Source organism: Hyperoodon ampullatus (genome assembly GCF_949752795.1).
Source record: "Hyperoodon ampullatus genome assembly, chromosome: 8".
NCBI lineage: Eukaryota > Metazoa > Chordata > Mammalia > Artiodactyla > Ziphiidae > Hyperoodon > Hyperoodon ampullatus.
In genome coordinates, this window is record NC_136921.1 from 84,948,005 (window position 1) to 84,970,947 (window position 22,943).

Below are 22,943 nucleotides of genomic sequence, written 5' to 3' on the forward strand. Positions count from 1 at the left end.
CTACTTTGAGAATAAACTAGTGGTCTTTCATATGCTTTTTGAACAAGTACCCCAAGAGTAACATACATACTCACTTCCACATTTTCAGATTGATATTGAAAACTTTTCATTATAAGTTTAAACATTTGCCAAGGTTGTAATTTCTAGAGTATTGTAAATAATGACTTTTTAGTAGGCTTTAAAATAACTCATTAAAATCTATTTAGTAAAAGCTAACTATAGTAATTTGAAACCTGCCATCATTCATTTAAAAATGCATAAACAAGTTGTTCTTTAACAGTGGGAAATTTTTATCTTATTCTTTTTTTTCTTGAACTCATATTTCCATTCCACTTCTCCCACAGAGTGTTGTCCTACTGAAAATACAGACAGTCCTCACATAAAAATGTGCAAAATCACCCTGCAAAACAATCTTAATAATCAGTAGGAACAATTGTGATTGTCCTGTGACCTTTAAATTTTTTGTCAGAACATTAAAAACTGTCTTACTGCCAGTTATAAATGTATAGGAAAATGAAAAAGAGTAAGACCAATATTTACTTAGTACACTGCAATTAGAAACATTGGAAATGAAAGTATTTTATTTTTCTGTAAAAAACTTATTAAGAGTAAACAGTTTTCACCATCTTCTTTTTGTCCTGTAACTTACAATACAGAGTGATCATCTTCCTATGACTTAGTGAATTGTCATACTTCTAAGTTTGGATCAGTTTCCAACATTTTATCCTTTGCATTTAAAAAAATATTTATTTATTTATTTATTTATGGCTGCGTTGGGTGTTCGCTGCTGCATGCGGGCTTTCTCTAGTTGCGGTGAACGGAGGCTACTCTTCGTTGCAGTGCGAGGGCTTCATTGTCGTGGCTCCTCTCGTTGCGGAGCACAGGCTCTAGGCACGTGGGCTTCAGTAGTTGTGGATCACGGGCTCTGGAGTGCAGGCTCAGTAGTTGTGGCGCATGGACTTAGTTGCTCCACGGCATGTGGGATCTTCCCGGACCAGGGCTTGAACCCGTGTCCCCTGCATTGGCAGGCAGATTCTTAACCGCTGCGCCACCAGGGAAGTCCTCCAAGAGTTCTTCTAAAATGAAATTTTTTTGCCGGTATTACTTCTTCTAGGACACTATTATCCGCTTTGTCAACAACCACTGTCCTCTTTAAGTCACAAAGTTCACCTGCACCAAGGTCAGCTGGCTGCAGATCTAGAGTCTCTTCGCTGGTGGCACTGTCAACATTCCCATGCTCATCTATTTCTTCTAGAACTTCATTCTGTTCAACTCAAATTCCACTTTTGGCATTATCACTTTTAATTCTTTGCTACATTTTCATTTTTGTTGGCCAATGCCCTCTCTCACTCATCTATTTTTGTAAAATACTATGTAGATTTATCACTGGAAGACAGGAGGTAAGACAACCACAAGCTTTGTTGTCTGAATGTGAACTGAATAACAGATGCACAGTGACCAATCACCAAGGACTTTGAAAGAAGAGACATGATGGGTCACTGACCTTGATGCTCATCTGTTATTTATGTAGTGATTTGTGGGCTGAAGAGCTAGAGGGCGAAATTTCTTTTTATGCAATTATTCACAGTTAATATACCATAGTAATTGAAATCTGAACTCTGTTTGAAGGATTGGTGTTATTTAACAAAATGGTGGTAACTGAAATTCATGCATATTGGAAACATTCAAAGAAAGGATTGTCCATGTATTTTTATACTTGAAAATCTTTTATTAGTGACCTCTTAAACTTCTCTGCAACAAAAATGTACATAAATTAGAATTTTAACTGTTTTATGTCCTTGATTCTTAAGTAGTAAAAAAATTCTGAGCTGATTAACATTACAATTATTACTATAATTGACCAAACAACATAAATATGTTTAAATCAAAAGTAAAAATTTATCAAAAATTATTTCAGTCTGATGAATTGGGCTATTTTCCTTTCATTGAGACCATATATCTTTGGCCGGGTATTGTTTTCTGCTGGCATGAGACAGAGTTTAGGATCAGTAATATTCCTGTTTTTCATTTCTATAGATATAATCCCTGAGAAAATGTGTTCACATAGACAACTAGATGGGAATGAGAGGAATTTTATTATAGCAGTGCCACTCATTTTGTGGATTCTTTCCAAGTTATTTGTCAAAAATGCTCTTTAACTTTTGTTGAAAACAAGGAATTGGAAACATTCTGACTTGTGAAAGCACTTGTTACCCAGTCATCAGAATGTTTTCTTTATTTTCCCGGAAGCATACCAAAAAGGCTTTGCCAAGACATAGCAACTCCAAGGCAGCCACATATACCTACCTGTGCTGGTTGTATACTGTACAACTCCTGAGACAGTGTTCACATGACACTCTACTTGAATGGAATGAGCTGGAATTATGCAGTGCATAACTTACACAGCTGTATGTGGTGGCCTTATAAATTATACCTGTTTTTTTTTACTTAACACCAACTTGTTCTATCCAGTACGTTAAATGAAGTACACAAAATTTTCTGTATATACTGGCACATTTACATATATTGATAATGTTTATCACAATTAGCGTACCGAACATTTAATGACATAGCAATACTTAGTGGAAAGATGTATTAATAAGGTAAAAACAACAAATAAAATTGTTATTTTTAGAAACCAAGTCTTTCGAAAAGCTCAGTATGATGTCAAAAGGACTCCAACTCCATGCCAAGCTCAGTATCTGCCAAGAGTCTTTATGTCTCATCTCCACGGTGGCTCTCTATTTTCCTAAGACTTGGATTCACAGATGGCACACTTGTTTTCTTGAACAGTGTCATTAATTTATTTAACTTATGAATGCTAATTACATGTTTCTGAGTACATCGAATCTATTAGCATTTGCAGTGGTCTTTTTGATAAAGCATGTGGTAAAGAGGAACTGCTCCTGCCCATACCCTTCAGGACCTGCTCTTTTCTTGGCAGGCTGAAGCAGTCTAATGCATACTGATATGCACTTTTTGGGGTCTTTTTTTTTGAGATATAATTGACATATAGCCCATATACACTTTTAAGCAATAATTCACAACCAGGGAACATCAGGCAATGGAAGCCAAAGTATGAACTGGGCTCTGCAGCAATCTGAAATAACAGAACAAATGACAATATAGTGAATTCTGTTATTCGAGAATCATTTATTACATGCTGTTATGATTCTAGAAGCCCCTCCTCTGAGTTAGGTAGAACCTATATTTACTATACATCAAACTTAGCACCATAGCCACAAACAGCCATTGCCACACTTCAATGACAACCATGGAAAGAATGCCCCATCTTCAGTCAATCGCACTTGTGTCCTTGAATGACAACACCAACTATAATATCACTATCCATGAAGGACAAAGTGTCTGTAATTACAGTTAACTACAAAGTGCATAATTTTTGAAGAAATGTTAATATGATATTAATTTCCAAATTGAGGTTGTAATGGAGAATTAAGTGTAAATATCCTTTCATTATAATAGTTAACATTTATATACGACATCCTAAGTGCTTTCACTGTCATAATTTTATCTTTCCAATATCCTTATGTTAGTTGAGAAAGTACTGAGAACGGAGGCCATTTATTCAGATCTTGCTATAGCAAGAGAGTCAGGACCATCATTTGCCTTTTTTTTTTTTTTTTTTTTTTTTTTAAATTTTTATTTATTTATTTATGGCTGTGTTGGGTCTTTGTTTCTGTGTGAGGGCTTTCTCTAGTTGTGGCAAGCGGGGGCCACTCTTCATCGCGGTGCGCAGGCCTCTCACTATCGCGGCCTCTCTTGTTGCGGAACACAGGCTCCAGACGCGCAGGCTCAGTAATTGTGGCTCACGGGCCCAGTTGCTCCGTGGCATGTGGGATCTTCCCAGACCAGGGCTCGAACCCGTGTCCCCTGCATTGGCAGGCAGATTCTCAACCACTGCGCCACCAGGGAAGCCCCATCATTTGCCTTTGATAGAAGCTCAAAGGCAGACAGGGGAGTGGGAAAGCTTTATAAAAGTGGAAAAAAGGGGAAAGTCTCAGGTATACTTTGGAGGTTGTTGGCCTGGGAAAGCTGGAGTCCAGCTACTAGAATCAGAGAGTATTTTATGTGATTGGTATGGGGAGCATATTTGGCTTTCTCTGACTGGTCCCAAGTTGAAAGTAGGGGTAAAAATAGGGAAGTTGGGGCTTCCCTGGTGGCGCAGTGGTTGAGAGTCCGCCTGCCGATGCAGGGGACGCGGGTTTGTGCCCCGCTCCGGGAAGATCCCACATGGCCCGTGAGCCATGGCCGCTGAGCCTGCGCGTCTGGAGTCTGTGCTCCGCAACGGGAGAAGCCACAGCAGTGCGAGGCCCTCGTACCGCAAAAAAAAAAAAAAAAGAAACAGGGAAGTTGGCAGTCATTGACCACCTCCTTACTGTTCTGGTCCAATTGCTGCAGAAGTTGTGGTTTGGCTTCCTGGACTTCTTATGTGGTTCAGAGTTCTTTTGTCATATACAGTCTGGCCATTGTCTGTTTGTATATTGTCTCTCAGACCATATTCTGAGAAACACACTGGGCCTCTGGTGTTCCTTTCATCCCGGTCTCCTTCCTCCCTTAAGCTGGCTAGACTATAAACTCCGCGCGAGCTATGGACCATCTTTCACCACGCTATTACCAGTGCCTAGGCACTCAATAAAATCTTGTAAATGAATGCATGGTAAATGAAAATATTTGATATTACCTTTTGTAGGAACAAGAACATGAACTTTGTGGTGTAGCATAGGTACATCTTGATTGGACTGGCTGCCACCAGGAAGGAAGGCTGGAGGCTGCTCCTTCCAGCTACTCTGTTCTAAATACTGTAACCTGAATCCTTGGCCCTGGCAGCTCTCAGTTTTTCTCAAAGCTCCAAGTTAACCCACAGTGTACACATCAGGCCCAGGGGCTTCCCCAGCACTCCTCCAGAGTGCTCTGCTGGGGGCGGGACGGAGTTCGCGGGAAAGCGGCAACTACTTCTAGCATTTTGAAGGCAACCTGAACCCCAGACCTTTAAGTTTGCTGCATTCTCTCCAACCCCGACCTCCAATTCCACTCCACCATTAGGGCCTGGGCTGGGGAGAGCTACTGAAAGAGGGAAAAGGGGGCCCGCCAGCCCCTATATATGGTCCTAATTCAGGACTTAGAGCGTTTGTCTAGAGAGAAAACGCTCAGCAGTGTCTGTGCGTGGGGTGGGGATGGGGGACAGGTCCCGAGCGAAGGGCAAAAGCTAGCGGCGCGGGCGGTCTCCTCGGGGAAGCCGTCCCACCTGCTGCCGGGGAGCCCGCCGGGGAGGGGCCGCAGCCACGCGCCCGCGCGCCCACCCCGCCCCTGCCCGCAGCGCGGCCCCGCCAGCCGGGAGTTCCCGCGAGCTGCCCCGCGCCCCAGGCGCGTGGGGGGCCGTTCGGTTGGAGGCGGGGAGCAGCCGGGGCACCAAAATAGGAGCCGCTTGTGGGCTGGAGCTGCACTAGCAGGCAGCCTCCGCCGCGCCTCTTCCAAAGATGGTCAGAGGGTCCGGAGGTGCCCCCGCCCCCGCTCGCCGCTAGCCCGCGGGCCCGCAGCGCGACCCGGAGCCGCCGCTTGAGGTGAGTGCGAGGCAAGGCCAGCCGGTGGGGAGCGAACGGGGCCGGGCGCAGGGGAGCGAGGCCAGCCCGCGGCAGAGGCGCGGAGACAATGGCCGCGCGGGCGGCGGGCCGGGCCGAGCGCGGGGCCGTCCGCGGCGCCCTCCCCACACCTGTGCGGCGTCCCAGGGTGGAGGGACGCGGGCGCCCGGCCCGGCGGCGGCGCGCGGCGCCCTCGAGGCGAGTCCCCGTGCCAGGCCGCCGGGCGGGGCGGTCTCCGGGCGGAAACGCGGGCCGGGGGCCGGGGGCCGGGCGCGCGGCGCGCGGAAAGCCCTGCGGCAGCCGGGGAGGGGGCACGCGGATGGAGGGGCCGCCGTCCGGCCGTTTTCCTTTCCGTCCTTCCTTGAGCAGAAAGGCACAGGATTTCCCTTTTCCGAGATTTCTTCTGTCCAGTTATATTTCGATCATCCCTTTCCTGGCATCTCGATTCGACTTGAAAGGGAGACGGAACTCGGGGAAAAGGTTGAATTGGGGCCGAGCCGAGACGGCCAAGGTCCAGCCTCGAGTGGGGTGACCTCTTGGACACTTGGTTTGCCAAGTGGGGGCTCTCTCTAGGACCGGCAGCTCGGGGCAGATTTCGGAGACTGGGTGAATGGAGTAGCAAATCAATATTTCTTCTCGAAAGGACCCCTGAGCAATCCGGGGGCCTCATATCAAACTCCGAGCTACCCTGCATTGAAATTGGCCATCATATAAATTATGAAATAGTGTGTCCACATTTTGCATTTGTGACAGAGTGCTGAACTTAGTCTAGTTTTGTATATTCGATGCTAATCAATCATTATAATGACAGGAATATTTAGCATTGATTATGAGGTAATGCGCACAATTGAAAACGTTTATTGTTTCATGTTTATTGCAGCCATGGCTCTAAAAGGACAAGAAGATTATATTTACCTTTTCAAGGATTCGACGCATCCAGTGGATTTTCTGGATGCATTCAAAACATTTTACTTGGATGGATTATTTACTGATATTACCCTTCAGTGTCCTTCAGGCATAATCTTCCATTGTCACCGAGCTGTTTTAGCTGCTTGCAGCAATTATTTTAAAGCAATGTTCACAGCTGACATGAAAGAAAAATTTAAAAATAAAATAAAAATCTCTGGCATCCAACATGATATCTTGGAAGGCCTTGTAAATTATGCGTACACGTCCCAAATTGAGATAACTAAAAGAAATGTTCAAAGCCTGCTTGAAGCAGCAGATCTGCTACAATTCCTTTCGGTAAAGAAAGCATGTGAGCAGTTTTTGGTAAGGCACTTGGATATTGATAATTGTATTGGAATGCACTCCTTTGCAGAATTTCACGTGTGTCCAGAACTAGAGAAGGAATCTCGAAGAATTCTATGCTCAAGGTTTAAGGAAGTATGGCAACAAGAAGAATTTCTGGAAATCAGCCTTGAAAAGTTCCTCTTTATCTTGTCCAGAAAGAACCTCAGTGTTTGGAAAGAAGAAGCTGTCATAGAGCCAGTTATCAAGTGGACTGCTCATGATGTAGAAAATCGAATTGAATGCCTGTATAATCTACTAAGCTATATCAACATAGATATAGATCCAGTGTATTTAAAAACAGCTTTGGGCCTTCAAAGAAGCTGCCTGTTAACCGAAAATAAGATCCGATCTCTCATATACAATGCTTTGAATCCCATGCCTAAAGAGATTTCTCAGAGGTCCACAGCCACAATGTATATCATTGGAGGCTATTACTGGCATCCTTTATCAGAGGTGCACGTATGGGATCCTTTGACAAATGTTTGGATCCAGGGAGCAGAAATACCAGATTACACTAGGGAGAGCTATGGCGTTACATGTTTGGGACCCAATATTTATGTAACTGGGGGTTACAGAACGGATAACATAGAAGCTCTTGACACAGTGTGGATCTATAACAGTGAAAGTGATGAATGGACAGAAGGTTTGCCAATGCTCAATGCCAGGTATTACCACTGTGCAGTCACCTTGTGTGGCTGTGTCTATGCTTTAGGTGGTTACAGAAAAGGGGCTCCAGCAGAAGAGGCCGAGTTCTATGATCCATTAAAAGAGAAGTGGATTCCTATTGCAAACATGATTAAAGGTAAGTGCAGATTTTGTTTATTCTGTATTTTTTAGGTGTTTGAGGTTAGGTCAAGGGTCTCTCACTTCTCTTACAGATAACGTTAAAAAGAATTTATCACTTTGGAATGCTACCTAGAAACTATAGTGGCTTATACAAATAATGTTACATAGAAGGTTCCAAGTGAAAATATAGTATAGCAGTCCCCAACTTGACTGAGAGTTATGTGATCAGAGTATGCTACCCAGGCTAGAAAAGAAATATTATTTATATAAGAAAACAGTATAATTCATTCTTCTTATTCTACAGCCTATTTTGAATCTACATCTTGCTTTGAGTCTTAAGAATTTATATTTAAATCAAAGGCTAAATGAAGAGAGAAAGCTGGGTAGTTTTATTCATGTTTAATTGTCTTTTTTTTTTTTTGCTTGCTCTTGACGTTGAACCTTTTTGATTCTGCTTTTAAATATTCAGCTTTTTTTCCTCTCATCATCTGATCGTCTGTCTTTTAAAAGGTCTTTCATTAAAACCTTGAAATGTTTGGTCCCTATAGGGTGTAACAAATTACATTCTCTCAAAAACTAGAGACAAACACCCTCTGCTCTTCGGAATTCCAGTCCTGTCTTAGAGGGTAAAGGAGAGGGGCAGGTCCCCTACCTCCCGCACGTGGCCCACACAGTGGCTATTGGATCTCAGCATCTGTCTGATAAACACTGTATTTTCTGCTGTGTTTGGTACTAAATTAGCCTTGTCTTTCTCTCCCACTGTAAAAAAAGTTAAGCTAGAATCTCACTTATTTCATTACATTTATTCATTGGTGCTGGGGAGTTGCACACAAACTGGTACGTTGTTACCAAATTTGAGTCATTTTATTCCAGATGTTTCTTCCCAGGCCTTTCTGTTTCTTTTTTAATGCTAGTGAGGGTGTGGGAATCTGACCCGGTGTGATTCTTGGATGAGAACAGGAAGCCTGAGAGGCAGAATGGCCTTGTGACCAGACATGCTGCTTCTGAAGCTAAACTGCCTGGATCCAAATCCTGACTTTCACCTCACTTGCTGGTGAGCTTGGGCAAATGGTTTAATCTCCCTGTGCCCCAGTTTTGCCATCTGTACAATGGGGGTCACAATATTACATAGCATAGTTCTGAAAGGATTAATTGAGTTTATTCATGTGAAGTGCTTAGAACCATGCCTGGCACAGAGTAAGCACTCAGTAAGTGTTAGGCATTATTGTCATGAACATCTTATAGAAGAACATGTCAGCTTTGACAGGGCAGAAATATCTTTCATATTCAATTACAATCGCTCTCCTGCATGTTCGAAGATTGCGAAGTAGTTGGCAGGTTGGGAGAAGGTGGCTTAATGCCTGCTGCGATAGCTGCTCTGGTTTTTGACTCTGCCTGAGCTTGACCCCCCAGTTTACTAATTCCCCCAGTCCTCTCCCCAGGGTGGCTCTTAATGTCCTGACTCCTTTCCTACAAAAGACACAAGGAAAGTTCAAATATTTTAGCAGCTATTGTAAACCTGGATATATTTCTGCCTCTGTTTCTTTTTTTTTTTTTTTAATGTGATGGAACTGCACTTTTTTTTTTTTATTTATTTTTATTTTTTGTCTGTGTTGGGTCTTCGTTTCTGTGCAAGGGCTTTCTCTAGTTGCGGCGAGCGGGGGCCACTCTTCATCGCGGTGCGCGGGCCTCTCACTGTCGCGGCCTCTCTTGTTGCAGAGCACAGGCTCCAGACACGCAGGCTCAGTAGTTGTGGCTCACGGGCCCAGTTGCTCCGCAGCATGTGGGATCTTCCCAGACCAGGGCTCGAACCCGTGTCCCCTGCATTGGCAGGCGGATTCTCAACCACTGTGCCATCAGGGAAGCCCTCTGCCTCTGTTTCTTAATGATAAGATCACCATTTCAGTGGTTCTGCAGTTTAGAGTATATTTCTTTGAGGATTGAAATGTATTACTTTACTGAAACGTTGTTAAATCATGTGTGAAACAGTGCTTCCTGAAAAGAAAATGCTGCAATGGTGTATCCACTGTAAAGAAGGCCACACGTGTTCTTGCCTTAGCCTTGAGTGGAATGGAAAACGCTCGTATGCTGAAGTCTTCCCCTACTCCCCAGCTGGGTCTGAAATTCCAGAGTTTTATACTTTTAACTTAAGTTTTGATTCCTGATTATATCTGACCATCCCAGGGAAGGGTAACGCTTTTGTCAGTTATGTGCACTTTTTGCTAGTACTGGTTCTGATGGGTGGACTCATGCTGAACTTTAAGTTTCCCATTTGTCTCTAGAAAGGATAACACTATGTTCCCCAGTTTGTTTTATTTTGTAGCCATAAAGTGAACTAGCAGCTTTCCCTGGTAATGAGCACCTAAATTGGGCAGAGTCAAATTTCAAATTCATTTCCTTTTTTAGTTGACAGGTATACAGAGAAGAAATAAATACTCGGCTGTTTAGAAAGTCCTAACGTTTTTCCCCCTCATCATAACTGCCCTGCTTATAAACTCACTTTTGTTTTGGAGTAGAAATGCACAGGGAGATTGAACTGCACCGGCCCATCTAATAGGCTAAGTAAAAAGTTGGTTGAAAGACTTAAAACTGACATTTTCAACTAAAACGAGCCTCCTCATCTTTCTTCCTCACGTCTCCTTCCCCTGCTGAATCCATTTCTTCCTTATTTTTCTGTGGCATCAGTGTTTCCCAGTTTTCCGAGCTCAGGACCTCAGGATGAGTCTTGTTTGTCTTGGACACAGTCAGTCATCAAGGCCCATCTCTTCTGCCCGTGTCTCTTACCTTGGTATCCTTCCCTCCGACTCAAGGTCCAGTGTAAAGTCAGGCCCTCAGTACCTTGCACCGGGGCCAATACCTAGCTCCTTCTGACTCTTGCCCTTCTACTCCTGTAGTCCCTCCCTTCTTCTCTTTAAAAACCTTAAAAAGTCCTGCTAAATTAAGTCCATGTTTCTTAGTTGGGCATCAGGATCCTTTGCTGTGTGGCTTCAGTTTACCACGTCAGCTTTAATTCCCACACGACAGCCCCAGGTGTGCCACCTGCCCTGCCCAAGTGCTGGGAATCAAACTCGGCTACATGACATTGTCCAATAAGCACTCACCTTTCCCTCTGCCTAGGATGGCTTCCTCTCACCTGTGCCTGCCAAAGGCTACCTACTAAGGCCCAGGTCAAATTCTGCCACTGCCTGCCATGATTCCCCTAGTCAAAGCAGTGCCTCCTTGCTCTGAACGTTCAAAGGAGTTCTCTACCCTGTGTTCTAATTATTTGTGTAAATGTCTCACCCCTTTTAAAAAAAGGTGTAGGGAGCCTCTTTTCTTTTTTATTCTTCTGTCCTTCATAGCATCTAGCACAATGCCTTGCATCTACTGTCAATAATAACAAAAGCAATAATAATCTTAGTCCAATATTCATTGCAAAACCGAATGAAAGAGCAACCTGAAGATGTGATTTTAATTAACACACAGGCGTGGGAAATGCTACTGCCTGTGTCTTACATGAAGTTATCTACGTCATTGGCGGCCACTGCGGCTACAGAGGAAGCTGCACCTATGACAAGGTCCAGAGCTACAATTCAGATATCAATGAATGGAGCCTCATCACCTCCAGTCCACATCCAGGTAACAAATCACTGTCTCAAATAGTACATGTTGTGATGCATCTTATCAGCATAAGAGATGGCTAAAAATGGGCTGGAAGTAGAAAGTGCTAAATATGTAGTAGGCTACACATGGGTATAATTAAAGGCTCAAAATATTCACATGTTCATCTAACAATAATCACAATTAGCTTATTCCAACTAGATGACATCTACAGATACTTTCCCTGATGTCTTTACATGACACATATTTTAAGCCTGTGTGGTTAAAAGAATTAGTTGCTTCATAAATTTTTTTTACTGAGATTCTTTTTTTGTGTTTCCTAATCCTTAGTTATATGCTTTCTTTCATTTTCTACATGCATTATATAAAACACAATTTTTATTGACAGTTAAAAACCACTAGTCTATGAAATAGTTGGGAAGGATACCTGTTGATTCAGTTCAGCAGGAAATGATTTTTTTTTTTTTAGAAGCATGTTCCTTCTGGGTTTCAGTAGCTATTAAGCACTTACTCCTGTGATGTGCAGGGCCAACTGTGTTGGCCTTAACAGTTGTCTACCCACAAAGAATGGCCTGCTTTCTGTGGTGTCCTTTGTTCTTTGACTTGTCTCTTTGGGTAGAGCTCAGGGGGAAGGATAAACCTGTTACAGTTACCTGGTTAAGTTTAAGCCATCTGATTAAGGTTTTTTTCATTAGGAAAGATTCATATCACCATATCACCATACTACTCTGAATCATTTTCCATATAGTATCCGGCTTCTGTGTGAGTCACTGGAGAGCATAGTTGGAATTCACGAGCTTGAACCATCTGAGAATAATAATGATAGCTAACCTTCTTGAGCACTTTCCATAGGTCAGGTACTGACTGAGCCCTTTGCATGTAATATTACCTTAAATTCTAACTACAATCCTGTAAGTATTGTTTACCCCTGTTTTACATATTTGTAAAGGCTTAGAAAGGATAAGTAGCTTTGCCAAGGTCACACAGTTTGGAAGTGGTGGATCAGGATTCAAAGTCAGGCAGTTTGATCGCATTGACCTGTGCTATAACCGATAAGCAATCTGCCTCTCCATAAGGGAACAGGCTCTCCTACTTTTGACCAATGCAGCTAGTTCCACCATACGTCATATATGTCATCTCACGGTTCAGGGGGAGCACACCTGAATCTGGTGCTGTGGCTCCATATACCACAGGACTTACACAAGGAGGGACTTCAGCCATACGCTGTCCTGGCTCTGAAGACATCTTGGAGGTAGACTTTCGTCTCCTAGTAGTTCAGATGTATTATCCCAGACTCCCCACAACTTTCTGTGATAACTAATGAAATTATAATAGAAAATAATAATAACTGTCATACTGAGTACAGGCATACCTTGTTTTATTGTGCTTCGCTTTATTGTACTTTGCAGATATTGCATTTTTTACAGATTGAAGGTTTGTGGCAGCCCTGCCTTGAGAATTCTATCAGTGCCATTTTTCCAACAGCATTTGCTCACTTTGTGTCTCGTCACATTTTGGTTATTCTCGCAGTGTTTCAAACTTTTTCATTATTATTACCTTTGTTATTGTGATCAGTGATCTTTGATGTTCTATTTTAATTGAATTGGCATTTTTTAGCACTAAAATATTTTGAAATTAAGGTATATTCATTGTTTTCTTAGACATAAAAAATATGCTATTGCACACTTAATAGACTACAGTATAGTATAAACATAACTTTTTTTTTTTGCGGTACATGGGCCTCTCACTGCTGCGGCTTCTCCCGTTGCGGAGCACAGGCTCTGGACGCGCAGGCTCAGCGGCCATGGCTCATGGGCCCAGCCACTCCGCAGCATGTGGGATCCGCCTGGACTGGGGCACGAACCCACGTCCCCTGCATCGGCAGGCGGACTCTCAACCACTGCACCACCAGAGAAGCCCTAAACATAATTTTTATATGCCCTGGAAAACCAAAAAATTTGTGTGATGCCTTATTGTGATATTCACTTTATTACTGTGCTCTGGAACCCAACCTGCGATATCATCAAGGTATGCCTGTAATAGCTAACATTTATTCAATAAGTATATACCTGGCACTAACTATTCCAATACTTTTATCTGTATTAATCCTTTGAAACCTCACAGCAATCCTGTGAGCTAGGTACTGCTACTATTTTATAGGCCACTGAGGCACACAGAGAGTGAATATATTGCCCAAGGTCAGCTAGCTAGGGCTGTTGTGAGGTTCAAATCCAGGCAGTCTGGCTGGGAGCTCATGCTCTTAACAACTACACTGTTACTTCATTTGATCCTCATGTTAACCTTATGAGTTAGATAACTTCTCTGACTTATCCTTACAAAGAAAATCCAACATATGAAAAGTCAGATTAACAAATCAGAGGGCAGTTGTTTACATTACAAACTTAATTTATATTTCATAAAGAGGTTCCTTTAAAAATAAATGTTTCGAGGGACTTCTCTGGTGGCTCAGTGGTTAAGAATCCACCTGCCAATGCAGGGGACATGGGTTCGATCCCTGGTCTGGGAAGATCCCACATGCCGTGGAGCACGCCACAACTACTGAGCCTGTGCTCAAGAGCCCACAAGCCACAACTACTGAAACCCGCGCGCTTAGAGCCCGTGCTCTGCGACAAGAGAAGCCTGCACTCACTGCAACTAGAGAAAGCCCGTGCACAGCAATGAAGACCCAATGCGGCCAAAAATAAAATAAGTAAATTAATTAATTTAAAAATAAATATAGAAATAAAGGTCTCATAACATACTTAAGTTGGGTATAGCTTGTTAACTGCTTGAAAGAGAGTTTAAAAGGTAGTGAGACTTAAGCCAAAGTATGTAAAGCCATGGCAAATCAAAAAATCAATTAGAAATGAATATTAGAATTCCATATGGAGCATTTTGATTCACATTGGACATTTTCCTGACATAATGTGAGAAACGAAGTTATCAAATTAGCACCCTACGTGGCATCTTCTATTTGGCTCTCACAGTGTTCAAAATATTTTTTAACTGGCTTGTTACCAATATTCAAAATTCAGGAGATTTCAAATAAAAATCATGATTTATGGCCTTTAGAAAAATTGCAAGATCTGGCAACCTTGGATCATATTCCTTCCTGGCAACAATTAGTGGTGCCAAGTAGTGGCTATTCCCTTTAGATGAGGCTTATATGCTCCGTTTCACCACAGTCTCTTCCATTCTCATCACATCATCGACTTGGGAGGCCCATGCTGCTGTTTTTCTTACCCCTAGCCTGGTCCATTCAGCTAGTCTGTTATCTCCTTGGCCCTGGAAGGCATTTGGACCTACATCCTCTGAATTATAGCAAGTTATGCCTCTTATGCATTTTAGGAGCACCTCCTGAAGAATGTAAAATGTCAGTCTTGAGTCTACCTTATAGATATGTAGCTTAGACCACAAAGAAGTGACTACTGTTATTTTTAAAAGGTAATCTAAATGTTATCTTTTTTCTTAATGCTTTTAAGGGTGGTTGCTTTGTATAGTTGAAAAACAGGGGACTATAATCCCATTAAATTCAAGATAACATTTATTGAGACCTTACCTTGGGAAAGATACCATTCTATCGACAGTTATTACCTAAGACACAAAGATGATTAATTTTACTGCCAGAGGAACTCAGTATCTAGTAATAAATACACATACATAACAGGAATACAAGACAGTCTTACAAGTAAGTGCTACTGAAATTGAGGGTAGAGAGAGCTTCAGTCTAATTAAGGGGACCCTGACAATCTTAGAAGGCTTCCAGGCATAGGCTGTTATGATTTGGGCCTTAAGGAATAGCTACAATTAAGGAAGGTAGTTTTTGAGGAAGAGCGTTCTGGCAGAAATTTAGCCAGTGAAGGAAGGCTGAAGGGAAATTTCCAGGTTCATTCCAGTTCCTGAGAGTAAAAGTATATTAATGAGATGCAAGAGGGTAGGATGAGAGACTGGATGGGAGAGTTCAGTTGAAGAGCATGTCATGGAGGGCTTTGAATGGCAGCCTGGAGTATTTTAAAAATAGAGAGCTTAAAGTTTTCAGAGCAAGAGAATGATGCGTGATCAGTTGTAGCTTCAAGAAAAGAACTCCTTTGAGAATAGACTGGGAGAAAGATGGCAGGGAGATCTGCTAAAGCTATTGTAATAAACCAGGTGAGAAATACTGAAAGCCTGAAGTGGTAGGAGTAGAAAACAGGGAGGTGCGAGGAATGTTACAGATTCACCATTGATTGAATGGTAGTGATCGCTCCCTTGGGTGACTGGACATTGGCGATGAGGACGAGAAAGGAATTGACAGTCATTCCAGGCTCTCTGGCTGATTGACTAGGAGCACTGAAGTAGCAACCAGTGGGAGGGGAGAAGAGGAGAGATGATGAACTCAGTTTTGTAGTGAAATGTCAAGGACCAGTCAGATAACTCAGAAGAGCTGTCCAGCAAGCGATGGGAAGTGTGGTTCTGCAGCTCAGGAGGAAGAATGCAGCTAAATACAGAGATCTGTGAGTTGTTTGCTTAGAGATGGTGACTATGTGTGGAGGTGAATGAGATGCTTTGGGAGGTTGGGACCAACAACACAGTAGTGAGCAAAATCTTGGGAAACAGCATTAGTTAAAGGATGAGCTGAGGAAGAAGAGTGCGTGAAGAACCCGGGAGAAGCAGTAAGTGATAGAGGGAAAATCCGTGGAGAGCTGTGTCCAGTGGGAATAACATTCTCTCCTGGCTCTGCTATTTATTTACTTGTGTAATCTTGGGCAGGAGCTTAAGCTCTTGGGTCTTACTTTCCAGCAAAATAAGGAAGTTAGATTAGATAAGCTTTACAGGTCTTTTCAGTGAGAAAAAACTCTTAGGTAAAAATCTTAAAGTATTTCAATGGATATTGAATACCTGAAAATATTGTGGTTGTCTCTGAATCCCTGGCTGGCTTTGTTCCTATCACTCATGTAACACTGAATACAGACTGCCATGTATTTATAGTGCATATTTGTGTGTGAACTCTTTTGAGCCATGACAGATGGTGCTATTCCTCATACTTGGTTTGAAATTGTTCATTCATTCATTTGTCCAACAGATATTTGCTGAGTGCTTCCTGCTTGCTATGTACAGTGCTAGGAGCTCAATAAACAAGACACAGTCCCTTAGCATCAGTAGCCTCATAGAGTGACCAACAAGAAAAAAGGCAGTTATAGCTGAGGAAGTTTCCATCAACTATAACAGAACATTATGTTGCACTTGGGTAACAGGGGAAAAACTACCAGGAATTTATTTATTTATCTGTTTGTTTGTTTATGGCTGCATTGGTTCTTCATTGCTGCATACAGTCTTTCTCTAGTTGCGGTGAGCGGGGGCTGCTCTTCATTGCAGTGCGCGGGCTTGTCGTTGCAGTGGCGTCTCTTTCTGTGGAGCATGGGCCGTAGGCATGTGGGCTCAGTAGTTGTGGCACGCGGGCTCAGTAGTTGTGGCTTGCGGGCTTAGTTGCCCCACAGCATGTGGTATGTTCCTGGACCAGGGATGGAACCTGTGTCCCCTGCATTGGCAGGCGGATTCTTCACCACTGTGCCACCAGAGAAGCCCACTTTATTTATTTTTATACTTTAAAAAAATTGAGATATAGTTTATGTACAATATTATATAAGTTTTAGGTGTACAGCATAGTGATTTATAATTTTAAAATTTTTTTATAGTTAAAATTTTTTATACTCTATAGTTATTATAAAGTATTGGCTATATTCCCTGTGTTGTACAATATATCCTTGTAGCCTATTCATTTTATACATAATAGTTTGTACTTCTTAATCCCCTACCCCTATCTTGCCCCTCCCCCACTTCCCTCTCCCCACTGGTAACCACTAGCTTGTTCTCTATATCTGTGAGTCTATTTCTTTTTTGTTATATTAACTAGCTTGTTTAGATTCCACATATAAGTCATACCATGCAGTATTTGTCTTTCTCTGTCTGACTTACTTCACTTAGCATAATACCCTCCAAGTCCATCCATGTTGTTGCAAGTGGCAAAATTTCTTTTTCATGGCTGAGTAGTATTCCAGTGTGTGTGTGTGTGTGTGTGTGTGTGTGTGTGTGTGTGTGTGTGTATTATATATATATAACATCTTTTTTATCTGTTCATCTAGGGTTTCTTTGCTTTATCATTTTTTAAAAAATTATTTATTTATTGGAGTATAGTTGATTTACAATGTTGTGTTAGTTTCAGGTGTATAGCAAAGTGAATCAGATACATATATCCACTCTTTTTTAGATTCTTTTCCCATATAGGCCATTACAGAGTATTCAGTAGAGTTCCCTGTGCTATATAGTAGGTCTTATTGGTTATCTGTTTTACACATAGTAGTGTGTATATGTTAATCCCAATATCCCAATTTATCCCTCCCCTCTTACCCCCTGATAACCATAAGTTTGTTTTCTACTCTGTAACTCTATTTCTGTTTTGTAGATAAGTTCATTTGTACCCTTTTTTAAGATTCCATATATAAGCAATATCATATAATATTCATCATTCTCTGACTTACTTCACTCAGTATGACAACCTCTAGGTCCATCCATGTTGCTGCAAATGAATTATTTTGTTCTTTTTTTATGGCTAATATTCCATTGTATATACATACCATATATTCTTTATCCATTCCTCTGCTGATGGACATTTAGGTTGCTTCCGTGTCCTGGCTATTGTAAATAGTGCTGCAGTGTACATTGGGGTGCATGTGTCTTTTTGAATTATGGTTTTCTCTGGGTATACGTCCAGTAGTGGGATTGCTGGGTCATACGGTAGTTCTATTTTTAGTTTTCTAAGGAACCTCCATACTGTTGTCCATAGTGGCTGTATCAATTTACATTCCCACCAATAGTGCATGAGGGTTCTCTTTTCTCCACACCCTCTCCAGCATTTATTGTTTCTAGATTTTTTGATGATGGCCATTCTGACCAGTGTGAGGTGATACCTCATTGTAGTTTTGATTTGCATTTCTCTAATAATTAGTGATTTTGAGCATCTTTTCATGTATTTGTTGGCAATTGATATGTCTTCTTTATAGAAATGTCTATTTAGGTCGTCTGCCCATTTTTTGATTGGGTTTTTTTTTTTGATATTGAGCTGCATGAGCTGTTTGTATATTTTGGAGATTGATCCTTTGTCAGTTGCTTGATTTGCAAATATCTTCTCTGATTCTGAGAGTTGTCTTTTAGTCTTGTTTATGGTTTCCTTTGCTCTGCAAACGCTTTTAAGTTTAATTAGGTCCCATTTGTTTATTTTTGTTTTTTATTCTCATTACTCTAAGTGGTGGATGAAAAAGATCTTGCTGCTGTTTATGTCAAAGAGTGTTCTGCCTGTCTTTTTCTCTAAGAGTTTTATAGTATCTGGCCTTACATTTAGGTCTTTAATCCATTTGGAGCTTATTTTTGTGTATGGTGTGAGGAAATGTTCTAATTTCATTCTTTTCCATGTAGCTGTCTAGGTTTCCCAGCACCACTTGTTGAAGAGACTGTCTTTTCTCCATTGTATATTTTTGCCTCCTTTGCCATAGATTAATTGATCATGAGGATACAGCATTAATATACAGAAATCTGTTGGATTTCTATATGCTAACAATGAACTATCAGAAAGAGAAATTAAAGAAACAATCCCATTTACCAATGCATCAAAAAGAATAAAATACCTGGGACTAAACCTTCCTAAGGAGGTAAAGACCTGTGCTCGGAAAACTGTAAGACACTGATGAAAGAAATTGAAGATGCTATAAACAGATGGAAAGACATACTGTGTTCATGGATTGGAAGAATTAATATTGTTAAAATGACCACACTACCCTAAGGCAATCTACAGATTCAGTGCAATCCCTATCAAAACACCAAGGGTAGAGCTTCCCTGGTAGCGCAGTGGTTAAGAATCTGCCTGCCAGCGGTTAAGAATCTGCCTGCCAATGCAGGAGACACGGGTTCTGGGAAGATCCCACATGCTGCAGAGCAGCTAAGCCTGTGTGTCACAACTACTAAGCCTGCACTCTAGAGCACGCAAGCCACAACTACTGAGCCCATGTGCCGCAACTACTGAAGTGCCCTATAGCCTGTGCTCTGCAACAAGAAGCCACCACAAGAAGAAGCTTGCGCACCACAACGAAGAGTAGCCCCCACTCACCACAACTAGAGAAAGCCCGCGCTCAGCAACGAAGACCCAACACAGCCAAAAATAAATAAAATAAATAAATTAATTACTTTTAAAAATACCAAGGGTATTTTTCACAGAACTAGAAAAAATAATTTTAAAATTTGTGTGGAAGCACAGAAGACCCCAAATAGCCAAAACAGTCTTGAAAAAGAAGAACAGAGCTGGAGGAATCGCTGACTTTAGACTATACTACACAACTCCTGTAATCAAAACAGTATGGTACTGGCACAAAAACAGACACATAGATAAATGGAACAGAATAGAGAGCCCAGGAGTCACTTTATTTTAAATACTTTTACTGCTATAGAAAGATTGAGATACTTCTCTTAAAATAAGAGTTCCAAATTGAGGATTTTTTGTGAGATTTGAATAACTTAAGAAAAGCTTACTAAGCTCATTGTTGAATCATTTATACCAACTGATAAAAGTTTTGAATCATCATTAATTTTCACAATAACCATTTGACAGAATGACTCATAATTTATATAAACAAACAATGTGTCACAAGTACTCAAAAACAACTAAATCCTATAAAAATTCTGCATGTGTATAACTGAAAGGTAATAAATGGGTTTTCAGAGGTAGGGAATTCTTTTGTTCTTGGATGTCAGAAACCAGAGAACAACAGTATGGGGACTCAAAGCAGAAATACCAGTCTTCTCAGACTTTTCCTTAGGCTTTGAAACCTAAATAGTAAGAACTTTACTGATAAGAATTTGTCTTCCCTACTTAAAGGGGAAATCACATTTCTGATTGTACATTCTTTCTTTCTAAAGAAGGCCTTATAAGCTTTTCTTCCACGAAATAATGGGAGCGCATATTTGGGCACAGAGGGTACAAGGTACAATTCATTCATTGATTCAACAAACTTTTATTGAGTCCTTACAAGATGCCAGACACTTGCCATCCTTCAGTTGGGAGTGGAGTGGTGGGCAGGACACAGTTCCTGCACTGTCAGAAGGAAGAGAGAGACTGTAAACAGGAACCACATCAGATCATGAGAAGAGCTACAGAGAGAATTAAAATAGGGTGATGTGGTAGAGATGCCTGACCGGCTCCTTCAGGTTGGATGATCTGGGAAGGCCCTCTGAGGAGGTGAGAGTAAGATGAGACCTGAATGACATGGAGAAGGTAGCTGTGCAAGGACCTGGGAAAAGAAGGTGTTCCAGACAGATGGAACAGCTCAGCAATGGCAAGCTAAATCTTCATTTATTCGCCATAGTATTAGTGCCACTGACAACTCCTGCTCTTTCTTCAGGTCTGCAGCTAGAAGTATTTAAGTGTAATCTAATGGTTGATACTTCCAGAGAAAGAACTCACTCACAGGTTGGGAGCGATATTAGAACTGAGGGCGTGGAAGAAACAGGGCTGGGACTAGGGTCAGGCAAGTGACCTGTGCCCTTGAGGCACAGAACTGAAGGAGTTGCTTGGAAGTGGAAGAGTCTCCTGTTTTGTGCTCTGGGCACCTCACTTGCCTTACCCTAGTCACAGACCTGGGAAGAAGGGAGAGGAAGTGAAGTTGCCGAAGATCCTGGTGCCTGGAAGAGCCAGCAGGTTTGGATGTGGAGGGGGAGATAAAATGGAAAAAATTAAAATGGCCTGGAAAGCTGATCCCCAAGAGGTGGACTCCCAGCCCCAGGATGCAGACCTCACATGGCAGCCCTCGGCCTTTGAGCACCTTCCACAGCTTCTTAAGGTCACAGACTGTAGTTCCCCACTAAACTGGCTTATATTTCTCTAACTTCTTGTGTCTTTAACTTGACCAGCAGTGTGAGAGAGGCAAGCGCCTGTGGCAGCAGATACTGTACAGGGTTAGCTGCTAAGACCCGAAGGACCCTACACCAGTTACCTGGGACGTCTTCATGGCAGAGGGACTCTGCTGCTACCACCTTTTACACATAGGCGTAGAGAAAAAGGTGCCTGTGCTGGGAAGTTCCCGGAAGGGTAGTGGTCGGAGGATGAGTTCCTCCCGGCATCCTGCAAAGCCAGTTTAGGGATAACCTGAAAGACAGTGGCAGGAATAGGTAATCTGAGTCTGGTGATTGGGAGTGGATTTTAAGGCTCCGTGTTGTGGTAGTGTGTGCTGGAATCAAAATGTCACAACTACTCTATTTTTGTATGCTAAATTGTAAAGCATTATTATTATCACCACCGTGAGGTATCTCTTTTGCTTGTTATCCTAATAGAAATATGCTTTTTTCTTTTTAATAGAATATGGATTGTGTTCAGTTCCATTTGAAAATAAGCTCTATCTAGTTGGTGGACAAACTACAATCACAGAATGCTATGACCCTGAACAGAATGAATGGAGAGAGATCGCTCCCATGATGGAAAGGAGGATGGAGTGTGGTGCCGTCATCATGAATGGATGTATTTATGTCACTGGGGGGTATTCCTACTCAAAGGGGACATATCTTCAGAGCATTGAGAAATATGATCCAGATCTTAATAAGTGGGAAATCGTGGGTAATCTTCCAAGTGCCATGCGGTCCCACGGGTGTGTTTGTGTGTATAATGTTTGACTAAGTCCATAGAAATGACCAAGTAATCACTGTTTCAGGGTGTAGTGAAAAAGAATGTAGGGTTTGGAGTGTCTTACTTGTTATTGTGGCCTGGCACACGTTAGGTGAATTCTCATGCCTAACCCCCACTCTACACCCCAACCCCCCTGTGATTAATGGTCAAGAAACATGTATATTTACAGTTGAATCAGTGGGGTTACTACCTTTAATCTCTGCTCATCAAAGGTGATCTGGAACACTGGACACTTGGTAAAAGGTGAAACGTCTTTGCAGTGAATTTTTTTCTCCTGGTAGCATCAACACTGGGTGTAGGTCAAAATCATTCTGTGGAGTGAAATATTTCTTATGACAGTGTAATAGTGTACATTAATGTAATGTAATAGTGTACATTAAGGTTCCATTTAGCTAACAAGGAATTTGAAATATAAAGAGGGAATATTCTCTACCTCTACAAAATCAATACTTAAAAATATTTTTTAACCTTTAGAATTATTTAGAATGGACTTAAGTCTAGTGTTTTTCCTTTGTAGTGTGTATTATTTATAGTTATGATTCTTTATTTACTGACTACCAGAGATATACAAGATGTTGTGCAAAAGATTATTACTATTCAGAGTTTACAGACTAAATTTAAAAGAAAGGAAAATCTGAAAAATTGCAGAGGAAAGAGTTGAATATTTGTTGATCCTAAGAGCTATTTTTAATTTTTAGCTTTGATGTAAATTGCTAGTTTAGGTGTCTTTAAGCATATCAGAAAATCCTCTTTATTCATAAGTATAGGTACTTGTCTGCATGTGAAATTGAAATTTAGAGCCAGAAAGCATGTAGAACATTGTGATATAGTAGAAAATACGTTGATGAGAAGAAATTTGAATTCATTTTCCACTAAGTAGATTTTGTGACTTGGATTGAGTCACCTAACCTCAATTAGAACTTCCCTTCCCATGTACACTGGCTCTTTGGGTGATAGAT

The 22,943-nt window shown here is 41.6% G+C and overlaps 1 protein-coding gene across 1 annotated transcript; it reads left to right on the plus strand.

The window, feature by feature from the left end:
- Window positions 1–6,467: 6,467 nt before the first annotated feature.
- On the plus strand, window positions 6,468–21,971 carry LOC307057243 (kelch-like protein 23; the record flags this gene model as incomplete). Its single annotated transcript, XM_079710366.1, has 3 exons — window positions 6,468–7,695; window positions 11,145–11,297; window positions 21,661–21,971. The coding sequence occupies 3 exons, from the start codon at window positions 6,468–6,470 to the stop codon at window positions 21,969–21,971; spliced, it is 1,692 nt and encodes a 563-aa protein (XP_079566492.1).
- Window positions 21,972–22,943: the final 972 nt, after the last annotated feature.